A 26,717-nucleotide genomic window follows, 5' to 3' on the forward strand; every position below is an offset into this window, starting at 1 on the left:
CAACCTTCAGACATACATCGTTATGACTGTACCATTGTTTGGAGTGTTACAAGAATATATTGCATCCAACAGTCAAGAAGCAAGAGCGTGGTTCCTGGTTGTAAAGGGGGATGGGCCTAACATACAAGGGTGTGACTGGCTCAGGAAAATTCAGTTGAACTGGGGTGAGATGAGGAGGAATTTCTTCAGCCAGAGGGTGATGAATCTGTGAAACTTTTTGCCTGTGGAGGCCGAATCACTGAGTGTCTTTAAGACATAGATAGATAGGTACTTGATTAATAAGGGGATCAGGGATTGGGGGAGAAGGTAGGAAAATGGGGGTGAGAAACATCAGCCATGCTTGAATGGCGGAGCAGACTTGATGGGCTTAATTCTGCTCCTATGTCTTGTGATCTATTTTTTAAAAAATAGTTTTATTCTCCATTTTCACATTTTCTTCAAAATTTCAATCCCCTTATTAACAACAACAATCCCATCCTCCCACTGCCCCAAACAAAAGTCCGCATGACAATACAAGCATCAAATAAAATGAAACCTCCCAAGGAAAAAAAAAGAAAAAGGAATCAGGAATCGCATGTGGTCACGATTGACATATATAGCCCACCCCCCAATATTCAACGCCATCCATTCCCCAAAAGTGTACTATGACTGACACCCATGAATTGTAGACGCCCTCCTCACCCCCTCCCCTCCCCTCAGCCTCAGTTCCTTCCCCCAACTTTTCACCCTGGCTAGACTCACCAAAACGTGTTCTACCAGGCTCCGATGGCCGCAGCCCCTCCCCCCCCACCTCACTCCCGTTCACTGGCCGGCTTATACCAGCCAGCGTGGAGGCCCCTTCCTGGGTCTCCTTCCCCCTTGCCCAGTCCCAAGAAATCCCCTTCAGCACACCACCCCTACACACCCAAGCCCCAAAAAACCATCATTGCAAATGAAAGTACCAACTCTTCCGTTGTCCAAATATACAACGTCGACTCATTTAGTACATACACCAACACGCAATGAAAAAATAAAGTTATATGAGGCTACATCGGTACAAGACCCGCTCTCAGTCCCATTTCTCAATTCTGCCACAGTCCTTCTGCATTCACAAACTCTTCCGCCGTCCCAAAATAAAAGTCCTTGGATTTGTAGGTCACCCTCAGATTTGCTTGATACAAAATGCCGCACTGCACTTTGCTGATGTACAGTGCCTTCTTCACCCGACTGAAGGACACCCGCCTCCTCGCCAGCTCCACCGTAAAATCCTGGTATATGCGTATACCAGCTCCAGCCCACTGCACCACACACTTCTGCTTTGCCCAGCACAGGACGTTCTCCTTCACACTGTACCTACGGAAACAAACAGTTACTACTCTTGGCGGCTCACTCGCTTTTGGTATAGGCCTCCACAACTGATGGGCCCGACCCAGTTCGTATTGAGAGGGATCGTCCCCCTCCCCCAATAGCTCCGCCAACATCGTGGCAAAATACTCTGTCGGCCTGAGGCCTTCCACCCCTTCGGGCAGACCCACGATCCTCCGACTCTGTCGCCTGAATCTGTTTTCCAGGTTTTCCATTTTGGCTCGCAGACTCATGTTGGTCTCTATCACCTTCCACATCTCCATCCCCATCGAGGTGAGTTGATCACTGTGCTGCGATAATACCTCTTCCACTTCCTTCAGTGTCTCACCTTGCTCCCGCATCACCGCCGCTGCGCACGATACCGTTGCCTTCACTGGGGCAATCGCCTCCTCCACCAGCACTTTCAATACTGGCCCCATCTCCTTCCTCATCGCTTCCATGTGCTATGTGAACTGTTTTTCAAGTTCCACGACCATCACCTTGGTCATTTCTTCTGCCGTGAGCAATGCGGCCTCCCCTGGTGCCCCAGCCTCTGCTTTCCGTGCAGTTCCCGCGCTGACTTTTCCACTCACCGGCGGACTTTCATTAACCCCTTTTTCACTGACTCTTTTTCCCAAACTTGGACATTTCTCCTCACTTTGTGTTCCTACAATTTTTTCAGCCTCTGTTGCCCTGGGACCGGGCATTAAATCCCTGAATTTAAATCCCACAATAAAGTGTGCGGCTGCTTCCCGCCCGCCGTCACTGGAAGTGATCATGTCTTATGATCTATAATAATCTTTAGAATCTTTATTATTGTCACAAGTAGACTTACATTAGCACTACAATGAAGTTACTGTGAAAATACCCTAGTTGCCACATCGGTGCCTGTTCAGGTACACTGAGGGAGAATTCAGAAGGTCCAAATTTCCTAACAGCACATCTTTCAGGACTTGTGGGAGGAAACCAGATCACCCAGTGGAAACCCACGCAGACATGGGGAGAAAGTGCAGACCCCCACTGACACTGACCCAAGCCGGGAATCGAACCTGGGACCCTGGAGCTGTGATGCAATTGTGCTAACCATTGGGCTACCGTGCCGCCCTTGTGAGATAAAGCACACAAAAGTGAGTATGTTATTCAGAAATACACTGAGGTTTTCAAAGACAAGGTGGGTACATTGCAGGGCCTTATAGTTAAAGTGTTCATAGATCATCAGGCTTCTGCCCACTTTTTCAACTGAGGACAGTGCCCTACGCTATGAAAGGCAAAGTGGAGGAGGAGTTGATAGAGTCACCAGTGTTGCTGCACAGATTCCAGCGTGGTTTCAAAGCTCCTGAAGACTGATGTGTAATTAAGGCATTAGTTTCATTGTATTTCTGTTTTTTTTAATATAAATTTAGAATACCCAATTATTTTTTTCAATTAAGGGGCAATTTAATGTGGGCAATTCACCTGGCCTGCATATCTTTTGGGTTGTGGGGGCAAAACCCACACAAACGCAGGGAGAATGTGCAAACTCCACATGGACAGTGACCCAGAGCAGGGATTGAACCTGGGACCTTGGCGCCGTGAGGCAGCAGGGCTAGTCCACTGCGCCACCGTGCTGCTCATATTTCCATTGGATTGGATTGGATTTATTTATTGTCACGTGTACCAAGGTACAGTGAAAAGTATTTTTCTGCAAGCAGCTCAACAGATCATTCAGTACATGGGAAGAAAAGGGAATTAAACAAAATTCAAGAAAATACATAATAGGGCAACACAAGATATACAAAGTAACTACACAAGCATTGGCATCAGATGAAGCATACAGGGTGTAGTGTTAATGAGGTCAGTCAATAAGAGGGTTTTTACGGTGGATTAAAATTCAAGGGGAGAGAAGTGTTATGGACTGTGATTATTATGTATCTTATTTACATCAATTGCTGATGTCATCAGTAAGTGCTGTGATCTCTTTAGTTTTTGTTTTTATCTGTGTATATTCATATTTAACGGCAGCACGGTAGCACAGTGGTTCGCACTGTTGCTTCACAGCTCCAGGATCCCAGGTTTGACTCCCGGCTTTGCTCACTGTCTGTGTGGAATCTGCACGTTTTCCCCGAGTCCGCGTGTGTTTCCTCCGGATATTCCGGTTTCCTCCGACAACGCCTGAAAGACATTCTGTTAGGTAATTTGGACATTCTGAATTCTCCCTCTGTGTACCCGAACAGGCACCGGAATGTGGTGACTAGGGGTTTTTCACAGTAACTTTGTTACATTACTTAATGTAAGCCTAATTGTGACAAAGATTTATTATTATTATAACTGCTGTTTGTTCTAATTCTTTTGCTGTTATATCAATGTTTAACAAGCTGCACCCGTTTTTGAGTTCATACTGCATTTTAAACTATTATTTTTCTGTATTAAAGATAGAGCATTTCGACGAGCATTTGCGGTCAAGTTAGCACAGATATTTTTGAGACTTTCTGCAAGGTATTAAGAATTTCAGTGATATGAAATCCAGGAATGTTCTTCTGTTTGGCACAAAAAAATTGTCTTTATTCATTGGACGGAGGCGTCGCTGGCTGGGCCAGCATTTATTGTCCATTCCTGAGGGTCTGGACCAGACCAGGTAAGGATGGCAGATTTCCTTCCCTAAAGGACATTAGCGATGTTTTTTTACAACAATCATTCCATGGTCACCTTTAGACTCTTAATCCCAAATTTTTATTGAATTCAAATTTCACCATCTGCCATGGTAGGATTTGAACCCAGGTCTCCAGAGCACCATTCAGAATTACTAGTCCAGAGACAATACCACTCTGCTAGTGCTTCTCTTGAGCAATTGAATTGTGAAATAGGGCCACAGTTTAATATTAAGGGTGTCAACTGAAAATGGGCAGTTTATGCAACCTTTGTTTTCCCCCAAGTAAAGGGATTTTATAACTTTCCAACTGTTTAGCAGTGATGGTGGTAGAACAGAAAGACATGTGATGATTGAAAACCAAACTGGATGAGTGCTGATGGAAAGGTCATCAACTTGAAACATGGGCTGGAATTGTCCAGCTATTGGGATTCTGTTTTCCGGCCGGCGTCTCACCCCACCCTCCGGTTTCTTGGTTGCGGGGTTGGCTTCAATGGGAAATCCCATTGACAAGCGGCGGGAGTAGAGAATCCCACTGCCAGCAAACGTGGGCCGTTGATAAACACATAGCTGGGGGCCTAGAGAATCCAGCTCATTAACTCTCCACATATGCTGCCTGACCTCAGTGTTTCTAGCATTTTCTCTCTTTATTTCTATTCCAAATAATAGAATACAGGATTATCAATCATTGAAATCATAGTTGTGGATAAGTTCTGTGGGGTTTTTTTCTGCTTTGAACAATGTTTCAATCTGCAACTTTTTTGATTTTGGGCTCTCCCTCAAGCCATTTTTCTTTGAAAGAGGACAATATTTCTCAAGATGTCACAGATTTTTAATAAAAAATTATCTACATGTCAGCTTTAAAGCTCTGCCTGTAGCAAGTCCCCAGCATTCAACTTGCTCTGGGACTACTGTATTAACTTTTGGTTGTCAGCCCTAAAGATGCCCAATAAAACCTGTCAATCATTTCCATTCACCAACCGATTGGTCAATCGGACCTCGCCCCAGTGACCAATCAGTGGAAGGCTGGCGGGGAAGGGGGTTGAACCGTTGAATAGATTTTTCTTTCCGAATCTTATTTGAATCTTTTCGGCTTCGGGTCAAGTCGTTAGTGAGCGGCGATTCTTCAAAACGACTGAGATTTTTAAAAAGGAGAGGGGACGAGCGGCTGTTATTTTGAAGCGGTAGGCCACGTGATACGAGGCAGCCAATGAGGGAGGAGGTGGTGCCGGCTCGCGTGGGTTCCCGCCAAATACGAGCGGCGGGCGGCCGTGGGGGAGGGGAAGGAGCGGGAGCGGCGGCCGGCAGCCCAGGAAGAGGTGGCTGCTGGTTTGGGGGCAGGGGGCGAAGAGAGCAGCGCCTTGCGGCCCGTCTACAGCCTGCCCACCTCCACACTCCAAGCCGGCGGCAACTGGGGGCCCTTCTGACCTGACTGGGCTGCGGGAGGGAGGGAGTGAAAGATGCTGCAGACCCCGAGCCCAGGGCAGCAGCAGGCGGTGGCCGCGCTGAGAGGGAACAGAGGTGAGTGGAGTGGTGGGGGGGAAGAAGGCTCGGAGCCGGCCACAAGGCCCCGGCTCAAGAGTGCGGGGCAGTCGGCACTGACAAGGCAGCGGGTCCACGCTGTCAGACCGAGAGATTGAGGGGAGGGAGCGCCGGCTCCTAAGACGGAGGCCAAACTGCGGGAACAAACTCTGTGGTTTTTTCTTTTTCGATTAAACCCCACATTTTCAGACGCTGACAGGAAGTTTGCTGTCTATGTCGGCCCCCCTGACCCCCTTCAACTCAGCTGCTGAAAGGCGGGAGAGGCAGAGGAGCCATCTCGGGCAGATCAATCGCCAAGAGATGTTTATGCTTCAAATATAAAGATCTACCTTTTTTGACTTAGTTTATAGGAAACCTCATCGGTGTGAATCCTACTCTGTTGTTTCAGATGGGGTTCTGAAGTTTTTGATCACTTTTGTTTTGCGACTTCATTTTATGGTTGACTTTTCTTTGGGGTCATTTCTTTTTTTTGTCTTCTGTGATCCGCTTTTTTTTCCAATGTGTCTCCTGGCTTTCCCCCCAACCCCCCAAATTGTGTACTTTTTGTTTCTTTCCCATCCATCCCTTGTTCAGTGTTTCAATTTAAGTGAAATGAGTGCTTCAAATAATTTTCTGCCTCAGTTAACATAGGTGGGAATTTAGTCTATTTAAAGAGTAATTTCACATTTTTACAAGGAATAGACTTGAACTGCGTAAATTGATTGCCAAAACTGAACCACCTTGTAGAGTAAACCCATAGTAATACGTGAGTGCATGCTAATGTACTGCTATCAAAAAAGTGGAGCAATTCATTGGGAGGTTTTCAACCTTTTGTGAATGCTTGTTCGTTGAAATCACATTGCTTAATATTTGTGTTATCCATTCCTTAGCTTAATCATAAGTTGGTAACTAATTATATTGCAGATATATTTATTTAGGGCAGCATGGTAGCACAAGTGGCTAACACTGTGACTTCACAGCGCCAGGGTCCCAGGTTCGATTCCCCGCTGGGACACTGCGGACTCTGCACGTTCTCCCCATGTCTGTGTGGGTTTCCTCCGGGTGCTCCGGTTTCCTCCCACAGTCCAAAGACGTGCAGGTTAGGTGGATTGGCCATGCCTTAGTGTCCAAAAAAGATTAGATGGGGATAGGGTGGAAGTGAGGGTTTCAGTGGGTCAATGCAGACTCGAAGGGTCGAATGGACTCTTTCTGCACTATATGTTCTAGATCCTAGTGATCCCCACAATCGCAGAACTGTGTTTTATGAAATCAGTCATCACCTTTAAAACTGGCCATCGCTGGTTATTTTGAAGTTTGTATTTTGTCTACTTTTTCATTCGACTTTGGTGACTTGCTTTCAAGACTTGTGGTAGAATTAGAGTTGGGGGCTGTGATGTATGATTTGGCAGGGAGGAAACAGTGAATGTAGCTACAAAAACAAAACGGTACTTCCTAAATGACAGCTGTCTTGAATGGTTTTAAACTGCTGTGTTTCGGTGGATAATTGTGGAATAGTACTAAGTATTTTGTTTTGTTATCGCATGCCAACCCAGGTAGGTGTCTCAAATTTGCTGGTGGAAGATTGTGTGCACCCCAAATGCCATCTCAAAAATCTTTAGAGAGAATTGCTTAATGCTTTCCTCACAGCAATGTTATTTAAGATGGGGACTCCAGAAATTGTAGAAATAAACCATTTTGTGGTGCCATTAATTATTCTGGACTGCAACATCTTTTGCAAGGCTGTTGCATGTGCAGTTAATTGTCACGGAATTTTAATATCTACTCGAGGTTAATAAAGTAATGGATGGGGTGTACCAATTGAATGTTAATATGTTAGATTATGGATGTGGAGAAAGTGTTTTCAGCTGGATTGATAGAATTGTCATTTTGCTGCTGTCTGAAACTGATTACGGATATTATTGTAGATTTGTCTGGGGGTACTTGAAGGGATACATTTCCTTCTATCAATAGCTATGTTAATCTTTGAAATTTATTTTTACTGGCACCACTTGGGAACTATTGAAGCTTCACCCCCAAGCTGCCATTAATTGTAGCTTTCTTTTACTCGTCAGCTGAGATTTAAAACTTCTCAATGGGATGCACTTCTTCCTTTTGAATTTGGTGGCAGCACTGGTGTATTAGTGCAGGGCATACTGTGCCATTGTTCATCCAGGATGAAGTAATTTATAGATGAGGACCAGTTTTTGGGGATGGCTGTTTAAGGATATTTCTGCCCTCCACCCCTTTTCTCATAACCATGTTGCTGCTTGCCCAATAACCTGGACAGTGCAATTTTGATGTTCAACCTCCCTTTCATTGTATGCCGGGGGTTCGCAAAGAACTGAGTGACCTGTCATAATGAACCACAGATCAATTGGAGATGTGTTTTCAGTCGGAACTCTTTAAAAACTTGTAAACTATTTTCTGGGTTGCCAGAAGTTCAACAATTCTTGCAATATAACTGCATGCCTTGGAGGTAGTCTCTGAAGTAGATCAATTTATTTTTGTACTGTTTTATATTGTTGAATTCATTTTTGTCATAAGTTGAGTGGACATGCCCAAGCAACATTCTGTGATGCAATGCCTCAGACTATGCTTCACAAAGATTCAAGGGGCTTTTGTGCTTGTGCTATACTTAGCATTGTACACAGCAGGGTGTTTTTTAAAGTCACTAGGCTGAAAAGATTCATGATTTACACTCAATTGAGAATTTACAAAAGCCATTGTTAAAACTGAAATCCTAGGTTTGATTCTCCAGTTAATAGTATTTTTATATTATGTACATTGGCCATAATCTTTCAGTGTTTGTATCACAGTTGAGGGGATGTCATTGCAATACATATTTGGATGGAATAGAGATAGAACATAGAACAGTACAGCACAGAACAGGCCCTTCGGCCCTCAATGTTGTGCCGAGCTATGGTCACCCTACTCAAACCCACGTATCCACCCTATACCCGTAACCCAACAACCCCCCCCCCCCCCCCCCCCCCCCCCCCCCCCCCCCCCCCCTTAACCTTACTTTAATTAGCACACTACGGGCAATTTAGCATGGCCAATCCACCTAACCTGCACATCTTTGGACTGTGGGAGGAAACCGGAGCACCCCGGAGGAAACCCACGCACACGGGGAGGACGTGCAGACTCCACACAGACAGTGACCCGGCCGGGAATCGAACCTGGGACCCTGGAGCGGTGAAGCATTTATGCTAACCACCATGCTACCCTGCTGCCCTGATGTGTGGGGTTTCGTAAAAATTCCTTCACCAGCACCCCAGACAGAGTTGAGTTCAAATATTCTATTCTGTAATTTGATTTTGACCAAATAAACAATGCAGCTAAAATCCCACATTTGGCCTTGAAAGTGCTGGATAGGGGTCCTACTGCTTATCTTCCTCGAGTGTTTATGCAGGACCTGATTGGTAGAGGTAGATAATGAGATTGTTTCCTCTGGCTGAGGAATCTAGAACCGAAGGGCAAGTCCCTTGAAGCAAGGAACTGATCATTTATAACTTGAGATGAGATCTTTCTTCACTCAAAGGATTGTGAATCTTTGGAATTCCCTGCTCCAGATGGTTATGGATTTTGCGTTAACTGAATTAAGTTAAGACTGAGACTTTTGGCTTTGCAGGGACTTGAGGGACGAGGAGAGAAATGGGAAGCTGAGGGCAATGATAGACTCTATTTTGAATGGTGGGGAGACTCAGTGCTGTATGGTCATCTCCTAATTCTTATGGCCTTCAGAGCTATCTTGACAAATGTGTAAGTAGGCTGCACACCTGGAGTCTATACTGTGGGAAGTGAAATGACTCCGCCATTGATCAAGAAAATGACCATTTCATACACTACTCATACCTGTTATGCAGTTTTTATAAAATAAATTTATACCCAATTAATTTCTTCCAATTAAGGGACAATTTAGCATGGCCAATCCACCTACTCTGCATATCCTTTGGGTTGTGGGGGTGAAAACCACGCAAACACTGGGCGAATGTGCAAAACTCCACATGGACAGTGACCCAGAGCGGGGATCGAACCTTGGACTTCAGTGCAGTGAGGCACCAGTGCTAACCACTGTGCCCATGCTGGTTTACTGTTTGATAGTTCCGAGCATCCTTCCAATTGCTGCCGATTCATCTTCCAACGTTGAGAGTGCCAGCAGTTACTCAACTATGAAGGGCACAACACTCGGGGTGTGTTTTGTTTACTTGATAACCACATCTGAACTTTCCAGTATATGTTGGAGGAAGCACTCCAAACAGGAGCCTTGCTGTACTAATTTCTTATAAATGTCGGATGTGCAGTGACCTAGTCTGGACAGTGGTGCAGCATTCCTCTGCAAGGTATTATGAAGAATATTTATCTCTAGGATCTTAATCAATTTTCAACATTTATCCAGTGAAATCTTTGCTTTCTGAGCTTTATCCATTCTGCTCTTCGTTCAAAGTTATTCAATGCAAAAGATCCGATGCAGTTTCTTTTGCACCAAATGCCCATATTATGTTCTTGATTAATCCAGTTGTTTAACACATCCAATAAGTATGGTTGATTGTATCCTTGTAACTTGCAATCTAATTTTCTTGAATGCATCATCATTTAAAGAGTTTAGGCAAACTTTGCAGCTAGGATAACAATTGGTTGCCAATAAGGCAAAAAAAATGACTGAATTAGCAGCTCAAGTTCGGGCGACAACACTGGTTTTGTCTTTTGCCTGATGTGTGGGACAAATAAAATTGAATAAAAATAATTTGTGCACCTTTTAAAAAATATATACATATTTAGTGTTTGTCTTTGAACTTATGGCCTAGTACTATTTATTTAGCAATTTAATGTTGTGGTATTACAGTTTTTGCTTTTAATAGAATTAGACATAATGAAGTGAATAATCATTTCGGACATATGTTGGAAGACATTAGAGTGACATTATTTATTTTTCAAAAATTGTTTGGTTTTCTACTTTTTTTTCCCCCCCAGTTTCTTTCTGTGAATAACTTTTTTTATTTTCTTTGCAGTAATGGAGGAGTGCAAGTTGAAAGCAGTCACTCCAGCAAAGAGACTGGTCCAAGGTAACTAGCTCTTGGGTATCAATATGTTGCATTTCTTTATTGTGATATAATGGGTCACAACATGGTCCTTTCAGGCTTCTAAAACTTGAGCTACATTTCATCCTAGACCAGAAATGTCTCCCACGATTGAACTTTACCCCTATTCTTTCATCTAGTTGCACACTTGAATGATTTTCTGAAATGAAATCCTTTGCCAAAGTGGTGCTTTGTTTGGAAGTCTAGCTTGTGGCTTTATTTCTCCATCCCCACCCCTAAGCCTCATTACTGTGAAAATCTCCTGTGTCCTTGCACTAGTTGTAATTTTTTATATGCAGAGACACCATGCTGATGTTAAGGAGCATTGCTTTTTATGGAAAACAAGTTACCTCTGCAGGAGGACATAGTAAAGATAGCACGAGTACTAAATGGACCCCAGCATAGCTGAATGTGCCTTCAGCTAATTTTTATGATTTAATACTTTTAAATCTTGACTGTTTAAACTTTTAATATTTCTAATTAAGGGGCAATGTTAGTGTTGCCGGTCCACCTACCCTGCACATCTTTGGTTTGTGGGGGTGAGACCCACCAGACGTGGGGGGAACTTCACGTGGATGGTGGCCCGGGACAGGGATCGAACCCGGGCCCTCGATGCCGTGAAGCAGCAGTGTTAGCCACCTTGCCGCCCTAAAATCGTTTGATAATTAGGACAGAGTTGACCACCCTCATGCTTTGTCTATTGACGATCCAGCATAGCAAAAAGTGCTCGTGTGGACACTTAACTGAATACAGTATCGTACTCTGCTGTGATGCTCCAGTGGTCTCCTAACCTACTCGAAGCTCACTTCTGAAGAATGGTGACTTTGGGTGAAATACTGCTGTTGAAGCAGTGGAGCTGCAGGTCAGCATGAATCTGTCTGGGACCAAGCAACAAAGGGTTACCCATGAAGGATTTTGTTGCTGCTGAGAAATATGAACTTGCTGTTTCTGCATGCACATCGAAAAATTGTTGGGGATTTTTCTCTCCCATGTCTTAAGAATAATTCAATTGCATTTTGTAATATTGACTGGAAGAATTTGGGATGTAACTGCAGTGCATGTAAAGAACAGTTTTGATGTCTGAATAAATTAAATTCTGAAAAGCAAATAGATTTAGTATCTTCTACTTCCATTAAGAGGCAGTAAATCTTCAGACTTTTGTGTCATTGGTAAAATTACTGTAGATTGCAGCATGTAAGTCGACCCAAGAAAAAGGACAATTCCATTTTTTGTGTCAAAATAAATTTTTAGACTGATGCACTGCGTATAAGTTGATGCGGCTTTTCTGCTAAGGAATGCTAAACTTATTTTGGAGTCACCCTGAAATTTTCTCCTCCAAAATACATATTTTGCTCATCTTGGAAGTCATCGTGTGGGACCAAGCTGGTGTTACAGGCCAAGATGATGTGTGGGAGTTTAAGACTTTACTCCACAGAGTAGAGACGCACATCGTGACTGACAAACAGAAATAGGTCCTCTGGCAAGAAGAATGATGTGCAAAACTGGTTTCAAGCTAAACGTTGTTGTAACATTTGCTAACTTGTCAAATAACTGTGCTGCAGTGCGGGAATTCAGTAATGGTGGATAAACTAACATGAGAATGGAAGAAACGGCCATCCATCCCAAAGATGCCCAAGAACAAATCTGCCATGAGAGCAGGGGCCAGCCATTGGCCTGATCTTGAAGCATGGATTGGGATGTGTCCTTAAGTCTGTAGAATGCTAACATCATCACCAGATATGCAATGAGTGTATAAGCACTTAAGTGGACCAAATTAAACAGAGTCCAGCAAAGATTTCAGAGGAGCAACTAGTTTGTGTAGCCCTTTATGGAACAAAAATGTCTAGTGTTGTGGAAGAAGATCAAGATCACTCAGACTACCAAAAGACCTCCATGCCAAAATTACCAATTTTCAGAAAGCAAAAACACCAGTTCCCATTATGTCCCATTGGAAACTTGGATAAATGCCCATAAATTTCAAAATGCTCAGCACCCAAGCTATGGAATGGAAAGATTCAAACAGTTCTGGTGAAAACCGCAGGACATGAGAAAATTAGATTTACTGGGGCACCAATCTGCATGGCCGACTGCATAAAATTGAAGCCTATGATTACTTTCAAACATATAACCACGCTGAACAAGTTCCTTGTGGAAAACTTTACACAAGTCCATGAGATTGACTATATAGAAAGGAGGAAGTGAACTTGTGGATCAGTGGTAACATGTGGATTGCATAATGCAGTTCATGTGGGACATGTTCATAACCTAATTGATCAATGACATCCAGATTCACCTGCAAAGAAATAGCAACCACATTGCTGTTCATACTAGTGGGTCTGGCGCCTGTAGTTCAATCTTTCGATGTGTACCTTCAGTTAGTCATTCGAGGACCATTTTTGCAACAGGTGGAAGACTGATGAAGAAAAAGCCTTCACAGAAAATAGAAATCCGTGCTGCCCCTCTTAATGTTTTGCCATCAAATTATGGGATGCTGTTCACACATTAACTGCCATCAGATTGTTCAAAAACATGAAATATCAAATTCAAATGGATGGATAGAGCAAGTTGTTGTGGATTAAAGGTATCCTTACAGTATTAATTCATTTCAGTAAAACATCTTGCTTTGACTTAATTTGAATTAGGACTTTTTTCACATTTCAAATGGTGACCACCTAACACCAGTTTACATTTTAAACTATGTATAATTGACGCCCACTTTTAAAAAAGATTTTGAGGCTTTAAAGTTGGCATGTATGCTGCAATCTACAGTAAGTGCAAACTACTTCAAACTCTTCATCATGCAAGATGAATGGCCCCAGGAAGTGAGTTCTTGGCACTACATTTCTGATCACTGCATATCTTTTGTTTTAAACTACACTATTTTGTTTGTTCATCTATTCAAATTTTTGGCTTTCTTTGGGGTGTATCCATTCAATATGGCATTTATCCATCTTTGATCTACGCTGAGCCAATTTGGGTAGTAGCAGCCAACCCCAGGGTGCAAATTGCATGGCGACTATTGTATAACGAGGGATTGCTGTATTTTTGGAAATGCTGACCTATTTGCCTGGTTAACTACATTTAAAGATTGCATTAAAAAGGCATGTTGTTTTCCCGATGTCAAAACCATTATTACCTCCCGTCATCTAAAAGCAAATTAACTGCCGTGTTATGGCCTTGCGGCTGGCAGTCTGCAACGATACTGTTCAGGGTAACTAATGATACGTTTTAGAATTTCTGGCATGCTGCTGCTGGTTATGAAGTCCACACTTAAGCATGAGTGGTTAATCCCTGCACTGGAGGCAGAGGAGGAAATTGAAAGAACCAATGTTGATTTATTTTCTAATATGTTGAAATTGCTTCTCATTTTGATATCAACTTAATGGAGGAACTTTGTTTATGCTTATATTGTAGCACGATTGCCTTTCAAACGGCTCAACCCTGTACCAAAGTCAGAAAATGAAGAGACTACTGATGCTAAGCGGACAAAAATTTCTACCAGTGCACCAGCACAACTAGCTGCAGTCAAACTGATTGCATCTGTCGAAGATGTTGAAAATGACTGCGAAATAAACTTGGATGACCAAACTGGAAATTCTGAAGCAGTAGCTGGAGATCTGGCTCCCTCTAAACTTGTTAATGGGAAAGGACCTCTTGATGATTTCTTGCGTTCTATTCAGAAGAATAATCCTACGGTTAAGATGCACAGTAGTGAACTCCATTCCACGATTGACTTGACATGCGATTCCAGCAATGAAGTCTTGCACAGCATAGGCACCACAGGTTTAAAAATGCTGGCTTCTGCTAAAGATCTGAGTAAGAACACAAAAGCTGGTTCTGAAAGAAAATGTAACTGGTTGGATAGCCTGAAGCTTAGTGTAAGTCAAGAGGTAAATTCTAAAAGTTCACCTGGGCAGAGTAGCAGGGAAAGTAAAGCAATTGAAGGACAAGAAATTGCAAGTGATAGCCCTATTGCGAACAGTGTGTTTAAAGGCAGAGTGCCAGTAGTGGTGTTAAAAGATATAATGGCTGACAAGTCATGCTGGACTCGTAGTCTAGAAAAGGGCATGGTGCAAGTGGAAGAAACTGGGCCACATACAAATGAAAGCAGCGAGTCACCTGCCAGTTCCTTATCAAGTTCTGTTTCAGCTACTGATAGCTCATCAGAAGCAAGGTCTCCAGCGGATGAAAGAAGTCCCAGATCTGCACTTTCAACACCTGGAAGCAAGGTTGATATGAAATTAATTTTCTTGAACATTTTGACATTTGGGGGTGGGGGAAAAGAAATAAAAGCTAGTGTCACTCATACATTAAGGAGAATTTCAATTACACCACATCTGCTTGAATTGTGAAATATCTAGGAGTAGAGTAATAGTTTTTACAGCACGGGAAGAGGACCTACGGCCCATCGTGTCCATGCTGGCCATCAGATTTATCAAATCCCATTTTCCAGCACTTAGCCCGTGGCCTTATGCTACGGCATTTGAAGTGCTCATTTAAATACTAATCTTTTTATTGTCACCAGGCTTACATTAACACTGCAATGAAATTACTGTGAAAAGCCCCTCATTGCCTGGTGGAGTACACGGAAGGAGAATTCAGAATGTCCAATTCACTTAACAAGCACGTCTTTCGGTTCTTACTCACATCTCCTCCACCCTCGGCTAACGGTAAAAGCTCCTTCTTATCCATGCCCCTCCTTTATATACCTCGATTAGGCCCCCCTCACTGCCTTTTCCGCTCCAAGGAAAACAACCCTAGCCCAATCAGTGTCTCTTTGATAACTGAAATGCTCCAACCCAGGCAACATCCTGGTGAATCTCCTTTGCACCCTCTCTGCTGCAATCACTTCCTTTAGTGTGGCGATCAGAACTGCGCACACTACTTGTAATGTTTTATATAGCTCCATTATAACCCTCCTGTTCTTGTATTCTATGCCTCTGCCATTAAAGGCAGGTATCTCGTATGCCTTTTTAACCACCTTATCTAACTATTGTGCTATCTTCATGGATCTATGAACGTGTACACCAAGGTCCACTGTACTTCCTAGGATCCTACCATTCGCTGTATATTCCCATGCCGTTAGTCCTCCTAAAAGGCATCACCGCACTTTTTTTCCAACGCTAAATTCCATTTGCCACTGGTCTTTCCCTCTTATCGTCCTGTCATCGGCTTTCCTCCATACTTAGCACACCACCAATTTTTGTCACGTGAACTTATTGATCCTATCTCCTCAATTCACAACCAGGTCATTAATGTACACTACAAACAAGGGATGCAGCACCAATCAATGGGGAACACAACTGGGCACAGGCTGCCAGTCACTAAAACAGCCGTCGATCATCATCTGCTGCATTCTGACATTAAGTCAATTTTGGAGCCAAATTACCCTAGATCCCATGGGCTCTTGGCCAGTATACAATTATGCATGTCTGGAAAAGTTTTTTGAAAACTATTTTATTGAGGCATTTGTGTGTGTGTGTATATAATATATATTTTGAACTATTTAACAAAGATGAAATCCCACTTAAAGGTGTGACGAGAGCAATTTTGTAAACGGGGTGGTGCAGTAGTAGCACCTATTAATTTACTTTTGTTTTCCTGCTCCAATTTTAAATTCACATTTGTTCCACTTTTGGTTGCCCTCTCGTTTTGATGGGTGAGATTGCCATTTGATTTGTCAATGTTTGCTACCAACTATGTTTAAATATTTCTTTGTAAACCGCATAAAATTTTCAATTCTCCTGAATTATTTCGATTATGAAATCGGCACCATACTTTATTAATGTAATGTGAATCGCTGAACCTCGCCTCCCTATAATACTTATGCTTGCCTTGTTTCCCTAGATAGGATTGTGCTCATGAAATTTAGACCAGCTGCCTGGCTTATAGTGGGCACAGTGGTTATTCCTTCTCATGTCAGTGAGGGGAAAGAAACACACTTTCAATGAGCAGCAGGTCGGACTGTTTCTGAAACAGGAACCTAGGTTAACCCACAAAGGTAGGGTCACTCCAAAGACCCACTCGTGCCATAAACATTTTTATTTTAAAAGAGTCTCTCAATTTCTATTACTTAGAATGGTCACGATCTACCAGCTACTCTGCGCCCCAAAAGCAGCCGCGCAATGTAGCTGGTAAATAACAGATCTAACATGATCTCGCGAGATGTTGTAATGTGAAACCCGCTCATTGTGGGTGGGATCATGTTTTGGAATATTTGCATATTAGAGCAAGACCGCTAGTCTCATTCTAATACCTGTTGGGATCTATCCCCGTCGCCTTGGAGACCTTGGACGCTCGCCATTCAATTCCGGTATTCACAAATGGGGACCAGACGGACGGCACTTGAGGGGGTCTCGCAGGGGATTGGATATCCTCGGGTCCTTGCCTTCTGGGGTGGCACCCTGACACTGCTAGTACCAACCTAGCACCCTGGTGGTGCCAGCCTGGCACTGCCAGGCCTGGGCAATTTGGCAGATGGGTGTTGGATAGAGATGGGGTGTTTCTCTCAGCGCTGCAAGCGCCTTGGAAACATACAGTAAAAGTGCTTGCTATGGGACTCTGAGCACGATCTAACAATGTCTTTAATGCACGTGCTCAAACTTCTCCAGGAAGGTGGCTTTTATCCGCTCAATCTAGAGACACTGTTTTTAACATTTCTCAAAGGCAGAAAGAGTTTTGTTTTCAATTGCTAGCTTTGCTTGACTTCTACTATATCCTTGATTTTTATAACCATGTTCAATTGTTGTTTTACAAATACTGGTTCCCTTTTTCAATGACATAGTTTCAGTTAATTGTCACTTGAGATTGCTGATGGTTGAACCATCTGTGTGTGGGCCAGAGAGAGATGTTCGTAACTTCATTCATTGAATGGTCTTTACCAACCTTGAACAACTAGTGGAAACAGTATCAGTTACACATGATCTTCTTTCTCTCTCCTTTTCTCTTCCGTGCGCGCACGCACGCACACGCGCACACACACACACACCCCCGGGTCCCCAATGACCCTGTGAAAAAGCTTAGATTTGTCAAGCATTTCTTTTCAATTGTTGCATTTTCTTTAGTGAATCTTCATTGTATCCATTCCGGGCTACAATATTTCTATAATGTGTTCAGCTTTGCGTTTCGACCTCTGTGAAACTGATTTCACATTACTTCATATCTGTAGCAGTTTGCTTAAGCTCCCTGAATATTAGAAAATTATGACGTTTCATTTGTGCTTGCATCTTAATCCAAAAACATCAGCTATGAAGAGTTGGCATTGGGATGTTCTGAAGAATTATTCATGTCAAAGCATAGTTTTGTAAAATGGTTAGGATTCTTATTAATTGGACTCCCAAAGACCATTTACTTATTTTATTGTTGGGAGCCACTGCTGTCTTTAACTCCGACATGTATCAGAAAACCTGTATGCAGTCATCAAATGTTCTTTAAAGAAATTCCATATAGCATTTGATACTTTAAAATATGAAATTATCACTGATTTCAATTCCCTCCCTTTCTTTGTTAAAACAGTTTTATGACTTGCCTACATGTTTTTCTAAAACCCCTTAATGTCTTTGTAACGGACAGGTTTTAATTGCAGTGCAGTGTAAGAAAGTATCGGTCAGCGTTTGTTTCTTTAGTAGTTGCTCCTACATTTGCAGATGGCCAGCAACAGGCAATGTTTAGTGTTACCCGGCTTTTCCTCTTGTGTCTAATTCTGAAAATGCTGAAGAGGACGATCCAAGACTTGGGCTGTAATTTAATATCTTTTGGAAAATCATGAATTGTGCTGAATTGGCAAACAGAAGGGGCAGCACAGTGGCGCAGTGGGTTAGCACTGCAGCCTCATGGCGCCGAGGTCCCAGGTTCGATCCCGGCTCTGGGTCACTGTCCATGTGGAGTTTGCACATTATCCCCGTGTTTGCGTGGGTTTCGCCCCCACAACCCAAAAGATGTGCAGGGTAGATAGATTGGCCATTCTAAATTGCCCCTTAATTGGGAAAAAAATGAATTGGGGACTTGAAATTTAAAAGAAAAAAAGAATTGGCAAACAGGAAAGAAATGCAAGTTAAGAAAGTAAAATTTTTGTGGCAATGAGCTTTCTCTTCCACTTCCATAGGAAAGGCCAAGGAGGAGAAAGAGAGTAGGGGTACAGTATGCACTTGTGTGAACCTTGTTTCCTTGAGTCAATCTTTCAACCCACTCCCACACCACAGCTATATGAGGTAAAAAGCAGCTGATCTGTTGGATAGCAAAACTATACAGCCAGATTTTGTAATGATGTTACATGTGGCTGGTGACATTCCTAGCCATGTTTTTGGTTTTATTCTCATCCTTGCACACTTGCTCAAATGAACCAAACTGTCGGACCTGAATAAAGAGTAACAGCAATCAGTGTCATAATTAGCCTTGTTCTGCTGGAAGGACTGGTGTAACAGACTTATCTTTGTCCAGATGTTAATTAATTTGCTGTGCACTACGCATACCTTGTTTCTGGCTTTCACCATTTATTTTTGACTACTGTGTAAATGAGCAATGTTACTGGTTCTTTAACTGGAAATTTTCAGCCCCCCACCATAGGGTTTCCTGCGGCGGAGGTGGCGAGCCATTGTCAAGCAATTTGCGTGGCTTGCTCGCGCTGCCGCTGGGGGTTGACTTCAGTGGAGCAGAATGTCCTGCCGACGGGAGTCTGGCCTTTGTTTCTAGCTGAATGCGCTTGATAATCTGAAATTCCATTCTTCAAATCTTCAGTGTCTCCCCATTTTAAAAATGATCAGTCTACATATTTTCCACAAAATTAACTGGATGACTCTTTCGTTGAGAAGGCACTATTTGGTTAGAAAATGGCCCCTTATCAAATTGTAGCCATTCTAAGGGGCAATATCGGCAATGTTGAATTTATTGTGAATGCATAAAAGAAATGATGCTGAAATTTTAAGACTTAGAAAAAGGCTCAGTGAAACAAGATGAAGGGCACTGATATAACTAAAGAAAAGTGAGACAAGAAATGCCAGAAACTGAAATCTTGACGAATAGAGTATTAATTGAAAATTAGTCCACTTTTCAGACTTACTTTACCGCTTTCTTAATCCATTTAAGATTTTCTTGAAAAGGGCATGGTGGCCTCACGTGCTGTGGACCCGGGTTTGATTCCGGGTCACTGTCTGTGTGGAGTTTTCACATTCTCCCCGTGTTTGTGTGGGTCTCACCCCCACAATCCAAAGATGTGGGCCTCACGGTAGCATGGTGGTTAGCATCAATGCTTCACAGCTCCAGGGTCCCAGGTTCGATTCCCGGCTGGGTCACTGTCTGTGTGGAGTCTGCACGTCCTCCCCGTGTGTGCGTGGGTTTCCTCCGGGTGCTCCGGTTTCCTCCCACAGTCCAAAGATGTGCGGGTTAGGTGGATTGGCCATGTTAAATTGCCCGTAGTGTAAGGTTAATGGGGGGATTGTTGGGTTACGGGTATACGGGTTACGTGGGTTTAAGTAGGGTGATCATTGCTCGGCACAACATCGAGGGCCGAAGGGCCTGTTCTGTGCTGTACTCTTCTATGTTCTATGTGCAGGGCAGGTGGATTGACTGCTAAATTGCCCTTTAATTGGAAAAATTAAAAGAAGATTTTATTGAAAATGATTGTGGAGCTGAAGCACTAGCCTGGACTCGGGAAAACAGTCTCACTAATATTCCTAGACATAATATTTCAACCATTGCTAAATTCAACTTTTTTGTTTTCATTATATTTCTTCCAATCCGTATACTGAATTGTTAAATCACATCTTAAAATGACTATTCCCAAAACATTTGGCTTGCCAAATATTACCTATAATGTATTTTTGTCAAACTTTTCAGCAGTTCTTGTCATAAGTTGCTGCTTAACTGGGGCCTACTCTGTTTTCTTCAGCTAAATTGTTATAATCTGGTTCCTGCTCTTCTCCAGCTTCTAAATTGTATCTATTGTAATGTGAAATGACAAACCTTGCTCAATTTCAACAACCAGGCACTTTGGGATAAGTTAATTACTTTTACACAATTCTTTGTTTTTAAAAAAAATACCTTTTTAAACACAAAATATTGATTTAAGATAGTGCAACACTAAGAAATTTAATGCAGAAGCATACGATTGGATTTGTGAATCTTGCATGAATTTCCTGTTTCAGCCCCAGGCCATGTGCCAATTTTGGCTAGGCTGCTCCTTGGTTTGTCAGTGTTCCTTGAGTCAGTTGTGAGAGGTATGCATGGCTGGCCTGTAGTATGACCATATTGTTTGTGCAATTTTCATAGCATGGGTGAGGGTAATAGTCAATCTCTGTCTTTTTCCCAATCCCACATCACATGGGAAGTTGATGGGTTTTTATTTCTTACCAATAAATTTATCCCATCTGGAAATTGTGCATCTGAAGGTAGTTTCTTGTAATTGTACTCTGAGCATAATCCTCCTTGTATGTCGCATGTCAGGAAATCGTGGGCTCACTCAACTTAATTTTTTAAAACCTGTTTAGTTTCAAAAGATGTGGGCAGCATGGCAGCGCAATGGCTAGCACTGCTGCCTCGTGGCGCCGAGGTCCCAGGTTAGATCCCGCCTCTGGGTCACTGTCCATGTGGAGTTTGCACATTATCCCTGTGTTTGCGTGGGTTTCACCCCCACCAGAGATGTGCAGGCTCGGTGGATTGGCCACGCTAAATTGCCCCTTAATTGGATAAAATTAATTTGGTACTCTAAATTTAATTTTAAAAACTTTGTTACTTGTTTTTTCTCATATTCTTTGTCATTCCTTACATTCTTTCCAATCTTCTGACCTGCCACCAGTCTTTGCAAATATATTGGCTTTAAGTTTAATATTGTCCTTAGCTTATTTTAGTTAACCACGGACAATGAGCTCTCCCATTGGAATGCATGCGTACTTTCTGAAATATCCTTTTAAAAATGTCTGCCAGTGAGTCTTTATTGATCTATCCCTGAAACACATTTGCCAGCCAGCTCTACAATAGCCTGAGTAACTTCATTGAAGCCTACTCGTGACAATAAGTGATTTTCATTTCATCAACAGAAGAAGATTCATGAGAGAAAAAAGCATGCTGCATAGGTGTGCTTGCAAAGTCTACTGGCTTCTGCCAAGCCCCAAAATGTCAAGATTCCTGGCTGCATGAAATTAGAGTTATCTAGTCTACCTGCATCCACAGTTCAATGGCCCCATTGTTACACTGAACCATTTCATATTAATTACTAAGTTTTCAAATTTAGAGTGCAATCCCTCCCTTGAAAGCAAAGTACATGATACCAGCCCAGTGTCACTCCTTCATGTATCAATTTCAGCAAATGCCAGCAGTCCAGTTTACATGGGTGGCATCACACCCAGGACTGCTCCTGCCCTCATCCACAATTATCCTCCCTCGGACCTTGAGAGCCAAAGTCAACTGTACACTTCTAATTGGTCGCTCTTTGAGAAAAGGAAATCAGTTACAAGACGTTGATTGCATTTGTGTACTATTCAGCTGGCGAGGACAATCTTACTGCAAACTGAGAAATCACAGGTGCACATGCCATGAAATTGCATCTTTTAAAACATTTTTAAAAATGTTAGAGTACCCAGTTCATTTTTTCCCAATTAAGGGGCAAATTAGCGTGGCCAATTCACCTACCCTGCATATCCTTGGATTATGGGGGCGAAACCAGGCAGAGTCAGCCTTTTGTGAAGAGGAAATAATGTTTAACAGATTTATTGGAGTTCTTTGAAGGAGTAATGTTTGCCGTGGATAAAAGGGAACCGGTGGATGTATTGTACTTATCAAATACCTTATGGAAATCGGAAGTGCCACATCAAAGGTTATTGCAGAAAATAAAATCTTGTGGTTTAGGGGCTGACATTGGTATGGATTGAAGATTGTCTAACTAACAGGAAACGGTTTGCAAAAAATTTTTTTTTCTGGTTGGCAGCATGATTAGTGCCACAGGTATCCATGCTGGGGCTTTACCTTTTTATAATTTATATAAACGACTTGGATGAAGGGGCGAGAAGGCATGGTTGCCAAATTTGCTGATGACACAGTAAGATAGTAAATTGCGAAGAGGACATACGGGAAATAAGTTGACTGAGCAAAAATCTAGCAAATGAAGTGTAACATGGGAAAATGTGAAATTGCCCATTTTGGCAGCAAGAATAGAAAACCATTTCTAAATACTCGCCTTCATTGCACAGGCATCGAGTATAAAAACTGGCAAGTCATGCTACAGTTGTATAGAACTGTGGTCTGGCCGCACTTGGAATCTTGTGCACAATTCTGGTCGCCACACTACCAGAAGGATCTGGAGGCTTTGGAGAGGGTGCAGAGGAAGTTTACCAGGATGTTGCCTGGTCTGGACGGTGTTAGTTACACAGAGAGGCAGAATAGACTTTTGTCTGTTTGCATTAGAATGATGGAGGTTGAGGGGTGACCTGATAGAGGTCTGTAAGATTATGAGGGGCATGGATCCAGTGGATTGGCAGGCACTCTTGAAACAAAGGTTTCAGAGTTCAGAGGAGATGTGAGAGGCAGATTTTTTTTAACCCCAGAGGGTGGTGAATGCCTGGAATGCGCTGCCAGGGGAGGTTGTGGAAGCAGATCATTAACAGATCATTCAAAAGTAATCTTGACAAATACATGGATATCGAACATAGAAAATACAGCACAGAACAGGCCCTTCGGCCTGCGATGATGTGCCGAACTTTTGTCCGAGATTAACAAATTAATCTACACCCCATCATTCTACTGTAATCCATGTGCCTATCCATGCATAAGATGGGTATAGAGGGATACGGCACTGGGAAGTGCTGAGGGTTTTGACCAAGGGTGGTACAATGACCAGTATGTGCTTGGAGGGAAGAAGGGCCTGTTCCTGTGCTTTATTGTTCTTCGTTCTAAATGGTGAGACATTGTAAAGCTGAGGTGCAAAGGGATCTGGGTGTCCTAGTACCTGAGTCACCGAAGGCTTGTTAACAGGTACAACACGTAATTACGAAAGCTGACACTTGTTCTCATTTATTGTAAGGGGAGGGCGGCATGATGGTGCAATGGTTAGCACTGCTGCCTCACTGCACCGAGGACCCAGATGCGATCCCAATCTTGGGTCACTGTGTGGAGGTTGCACATTCTCCCCATGTCTGTGGGTCTCACCCCCACAACTCAAAGATGTGCAGGCTAAAATGTCCCTTAATTGAAAAAAAAGAATTGGATAGTCTCCATTTAAAATAAAAAATTATTGTGAGGGGAATTGATTACAAAAGTAGGGAGGTTATTCTTTAATTGTACAAGGCACTTGAGACCACATCTGGAGTATTGTGTCCAGTAATGGTCTCCTTCTTTAAGAAAATAATTAATGCATGCGAAGCAGTTCAGAGAAGGTTAACGAGACTAGAACCAGGAATGGGCGAGATTGTCTTTGGAGGAAAGGCCGAACAGGTTGAGTTGCAATCCACTAGTATTTAGAAGAGGTGACTTGATCAAAACTGAGGGGTATTGACAGGAGAGACGATTTCCTCTTGTCAGAGAACTAGGGGGGTCACCATTTAAAAATAAGGCGTCACTCGTTTAAGGCAGAGATGAGAAATTGAGGGTTGAGATTCTCTGGAACTCTTCATCAAAGTTTTGAAACATTTAACAATGCAGCACTTAATTGTATTTGTGTGCCCTGTTTATGTAGGCAATGATTACACTATAGAAAGAAAAGTTATCAGTCTTTAAAAGGGCATTGCAGTATCACTGAGACACTGATATAAGGAGCAAGTGTATTTTTAATACCTGCACAAACTCTATTTGATGTTTTACACCCTATTAATCAGGTCATGACTAGTTTTGTCGTTCTTGCAATAGCTGGAGTTGAGTCTGGATCCCAGAAGTATGCAAATTCTATTGAAATTATTCAAGTGTGATCATTTTACATGATCTTATCCTGGACGATTGTGTTGTGTGGCTATATGTTCGTAATCATGATTCCTTGTGTTTTGTGTCCATTATTTATGTGTATTCTTCAGAGATGTAAGAAATTGGGTGATTTGTAGGGAAATGCGAGGTTTGTCATTTTAAATCTGGATTTTAATCCATCGTAAACTGGTTGACACAGTCTCTTCCATGTGAGCAAATAAGATTTAATGAGACTTGGATTCCAGAACTCTGACCCTGGGCTAATATGTTTGCTCAGAATCCAGCTTGGTTTAATATAAATCCAAATCCAGATTAATATTGTAGGGATTGCTTAAGTTTCCTCCTTGGTTTTAATTTTTTTTTTTTTACTGGTACGTAAATATTGCTGAAATTATTTGAAAAGGGCATCGTTGCATCTGTATCGCCTCTATTAAAAGCTTCTGACTTCTCAAGCATATAATCCAGGCCAAAATAATATTCAGCTAATAATCAATATTTGAAACTGAGTTTATTGGTATGTATTCCATTCCCAAAAACCCAGACCGTCTCGGACGCCAAAGTATTAAAATTTAAGGTCCCTATTTTAGCATTTCGTTCATTATCTTGTGGACGATTTGCTCTTGGCAAATCTGATAATTTTTACTTGATCTGGGTCATTAAAAAGCAAAAAAACAATTTCTCTTGTGCCAAATATAAATGTAGAACTTTTTTTTAAAAATCTAATTTTTATTGGAATTTTTTACAGAAAATATAAAACATAACGACAAACAATGAAATGCAACAAAATAATCCATAATAACTGTGACACCCCCAGACCGTATCGACGCATGTATCACATCCCCCCTTAAAAATATATTAAAATTAAATAAACAAACATAGTCATTGTCCCCCCCCCCGGGTTGCTGCTGCTGCTGTCCCTGTACCCTATCGTTGAGCCAGAAAGTCGAGAAAAGGTTGCCACCGCCTAAAGAACCCTTGTACCGACCCCCTCAGGGCAAATTTGACCTTCTCTAGCTTAATGAAACCTGCCATGTCATTGATCCAGGTCTCCACGCTTGGGGGCCTCGCATCCTTCCATTGTAGCAAGATCCTTCGCCGGGCTACTGGGGACGCAAAGGCCAGCACACCGGCCTCTTTCGCCTCCTGCACTATAAATGTAGAACTTTTGATGGGTGTTGTGTAGATGCTTCATTGATGTTTTGATTGGAAGTAGATTGACAATTTTACACATACTATATCCATTGAGCCAACCAATAACAAAGTAAAATGTTGAAGGTTGCAAGTTAAGCTAAAATAGAGTTAATGCTACATTTGAGACCCATTGTAATAACTAACCATTCTTGAATTGGAAATCTTTCGGTGCAATCTTTCAGATCCATTTCTTATGCATTTTCAGACTTTTTGTTTGATTGAATTTTGAATAATAATATAATAATCTTTATTGTCAGAAGTAGGTTTACATTAACACTGCAATGAAGTTACTGTGAAAAGCCCCTAGTCGCCATGTTCTGGCACCTGTTCGGGTACACAGAGGGAGAATTCAGAATGTCCAAATTACCTAATAGCGGTCTTTCAGGACTTGTGGGAGGAATCCGGAGCACCGGGAGGAAACCCACATAAACACTGGGCGAACGTGCAGACTCCACTCAGACAGTGACCCAAGCCGGAAATGGAACCTGGGACCATGGCGCTTTGAAGCCATAGTGGTAACCACTGTGCTACTGTGCAGTTGGCTGCAGCTGTATCTTTGCTTGTTTCAATGCTGCTGCTTCAGGTTCTGTGCTGCATTGAATTTCCCAGTAAAACGTCAATTGAAGTAATGTGACCAAAAGTAGAGTTCTTGCAAAAGGGGGAGAATCAAGTGTTTTCTGTACACCTGTTTCTCGGTTTAAAAGCTTGTGTGCTTGGCGAAATCTTAATGTAAATTCATGCTAGCACTCCCATAGAAATTGGGTGACGATTACCACTGCTTCTATTCCAAATCTGTTGAATGAAAACTCAGCATTTTTATTTTCCTGGATAATATGAAGTTGTTTTGTGAGCGACTCTGACACCTTTGTAGCTGATCCATATTTAATAAAGCTACTGGTGGTCAGCAGTAATTTTCTTTTCCACATTGCTATTCCTTCAAATCTCCAAATTAGAAGAACTTTCCTGTTTTTCCATCATCCTGGTATTTTTTGATGCTGTTTGTAGGGATAAAATGGATCTCAATCAACCATCTTGCGTTTGATCCAAATTTATATACAATCTTAAACTATTGCTGACTAAAGCATCCTCTT

At 42.3% G+C, this 26,717-nt stretch overlaps 1 protein-coding gene across 3 annotated transcripts in view; it reads left to right on the forward strand.

Annotated features, from left to right (window-relative positions):
- Window positions 1-5,234: 5,234 nt before the first annotated feature.
- The window catches only part of chaf1a (chromatin assembly factor 1, subunit A (p150)), a 64,493-nt gene continuing 43,010 nt past the window's right edge, over window positions 5,235-26,717 (forward strand). For all 3 annotated transcript variants that reach the window (XM_038777227.1, XM_038777228.1, XM_038777229.1), the window contains exons 1-3: window positions 5,235-5,470; window positions 10,483-10,536; window positions 13,966-14,780. In XM_038777227.1, coding sequence (XP_038633155.1) covers window positions 5,410-5,470; window positions 10,483-10,536; window positions 13,966-14,780 — 930 coding nt within the window. In that variant the 5' untranslated portion in view covers window positions 5,235-5,409. The remainder of the gene's footprint in view (window positions 5,471-10,482; window positions 10,537-13,965; window positions 14,781-26,717) is intronic.

The sequence above is a fragment of the Scyliorhinus canicula genome, chromosome 18 (genome assembly GCF_902713615.1).
Source record: "Scyliorhinus canicula chromosome 18, sScyCan1.1, whole genome shotgun sequence".
Taxonomy (NCBI): Eukaryota; Metazoa; Chordata; class Chondrichthyes; order Carcharhiniformes; family Scyliorhinidae; genus Scyliorhinus; species Scyliorhinus canicula.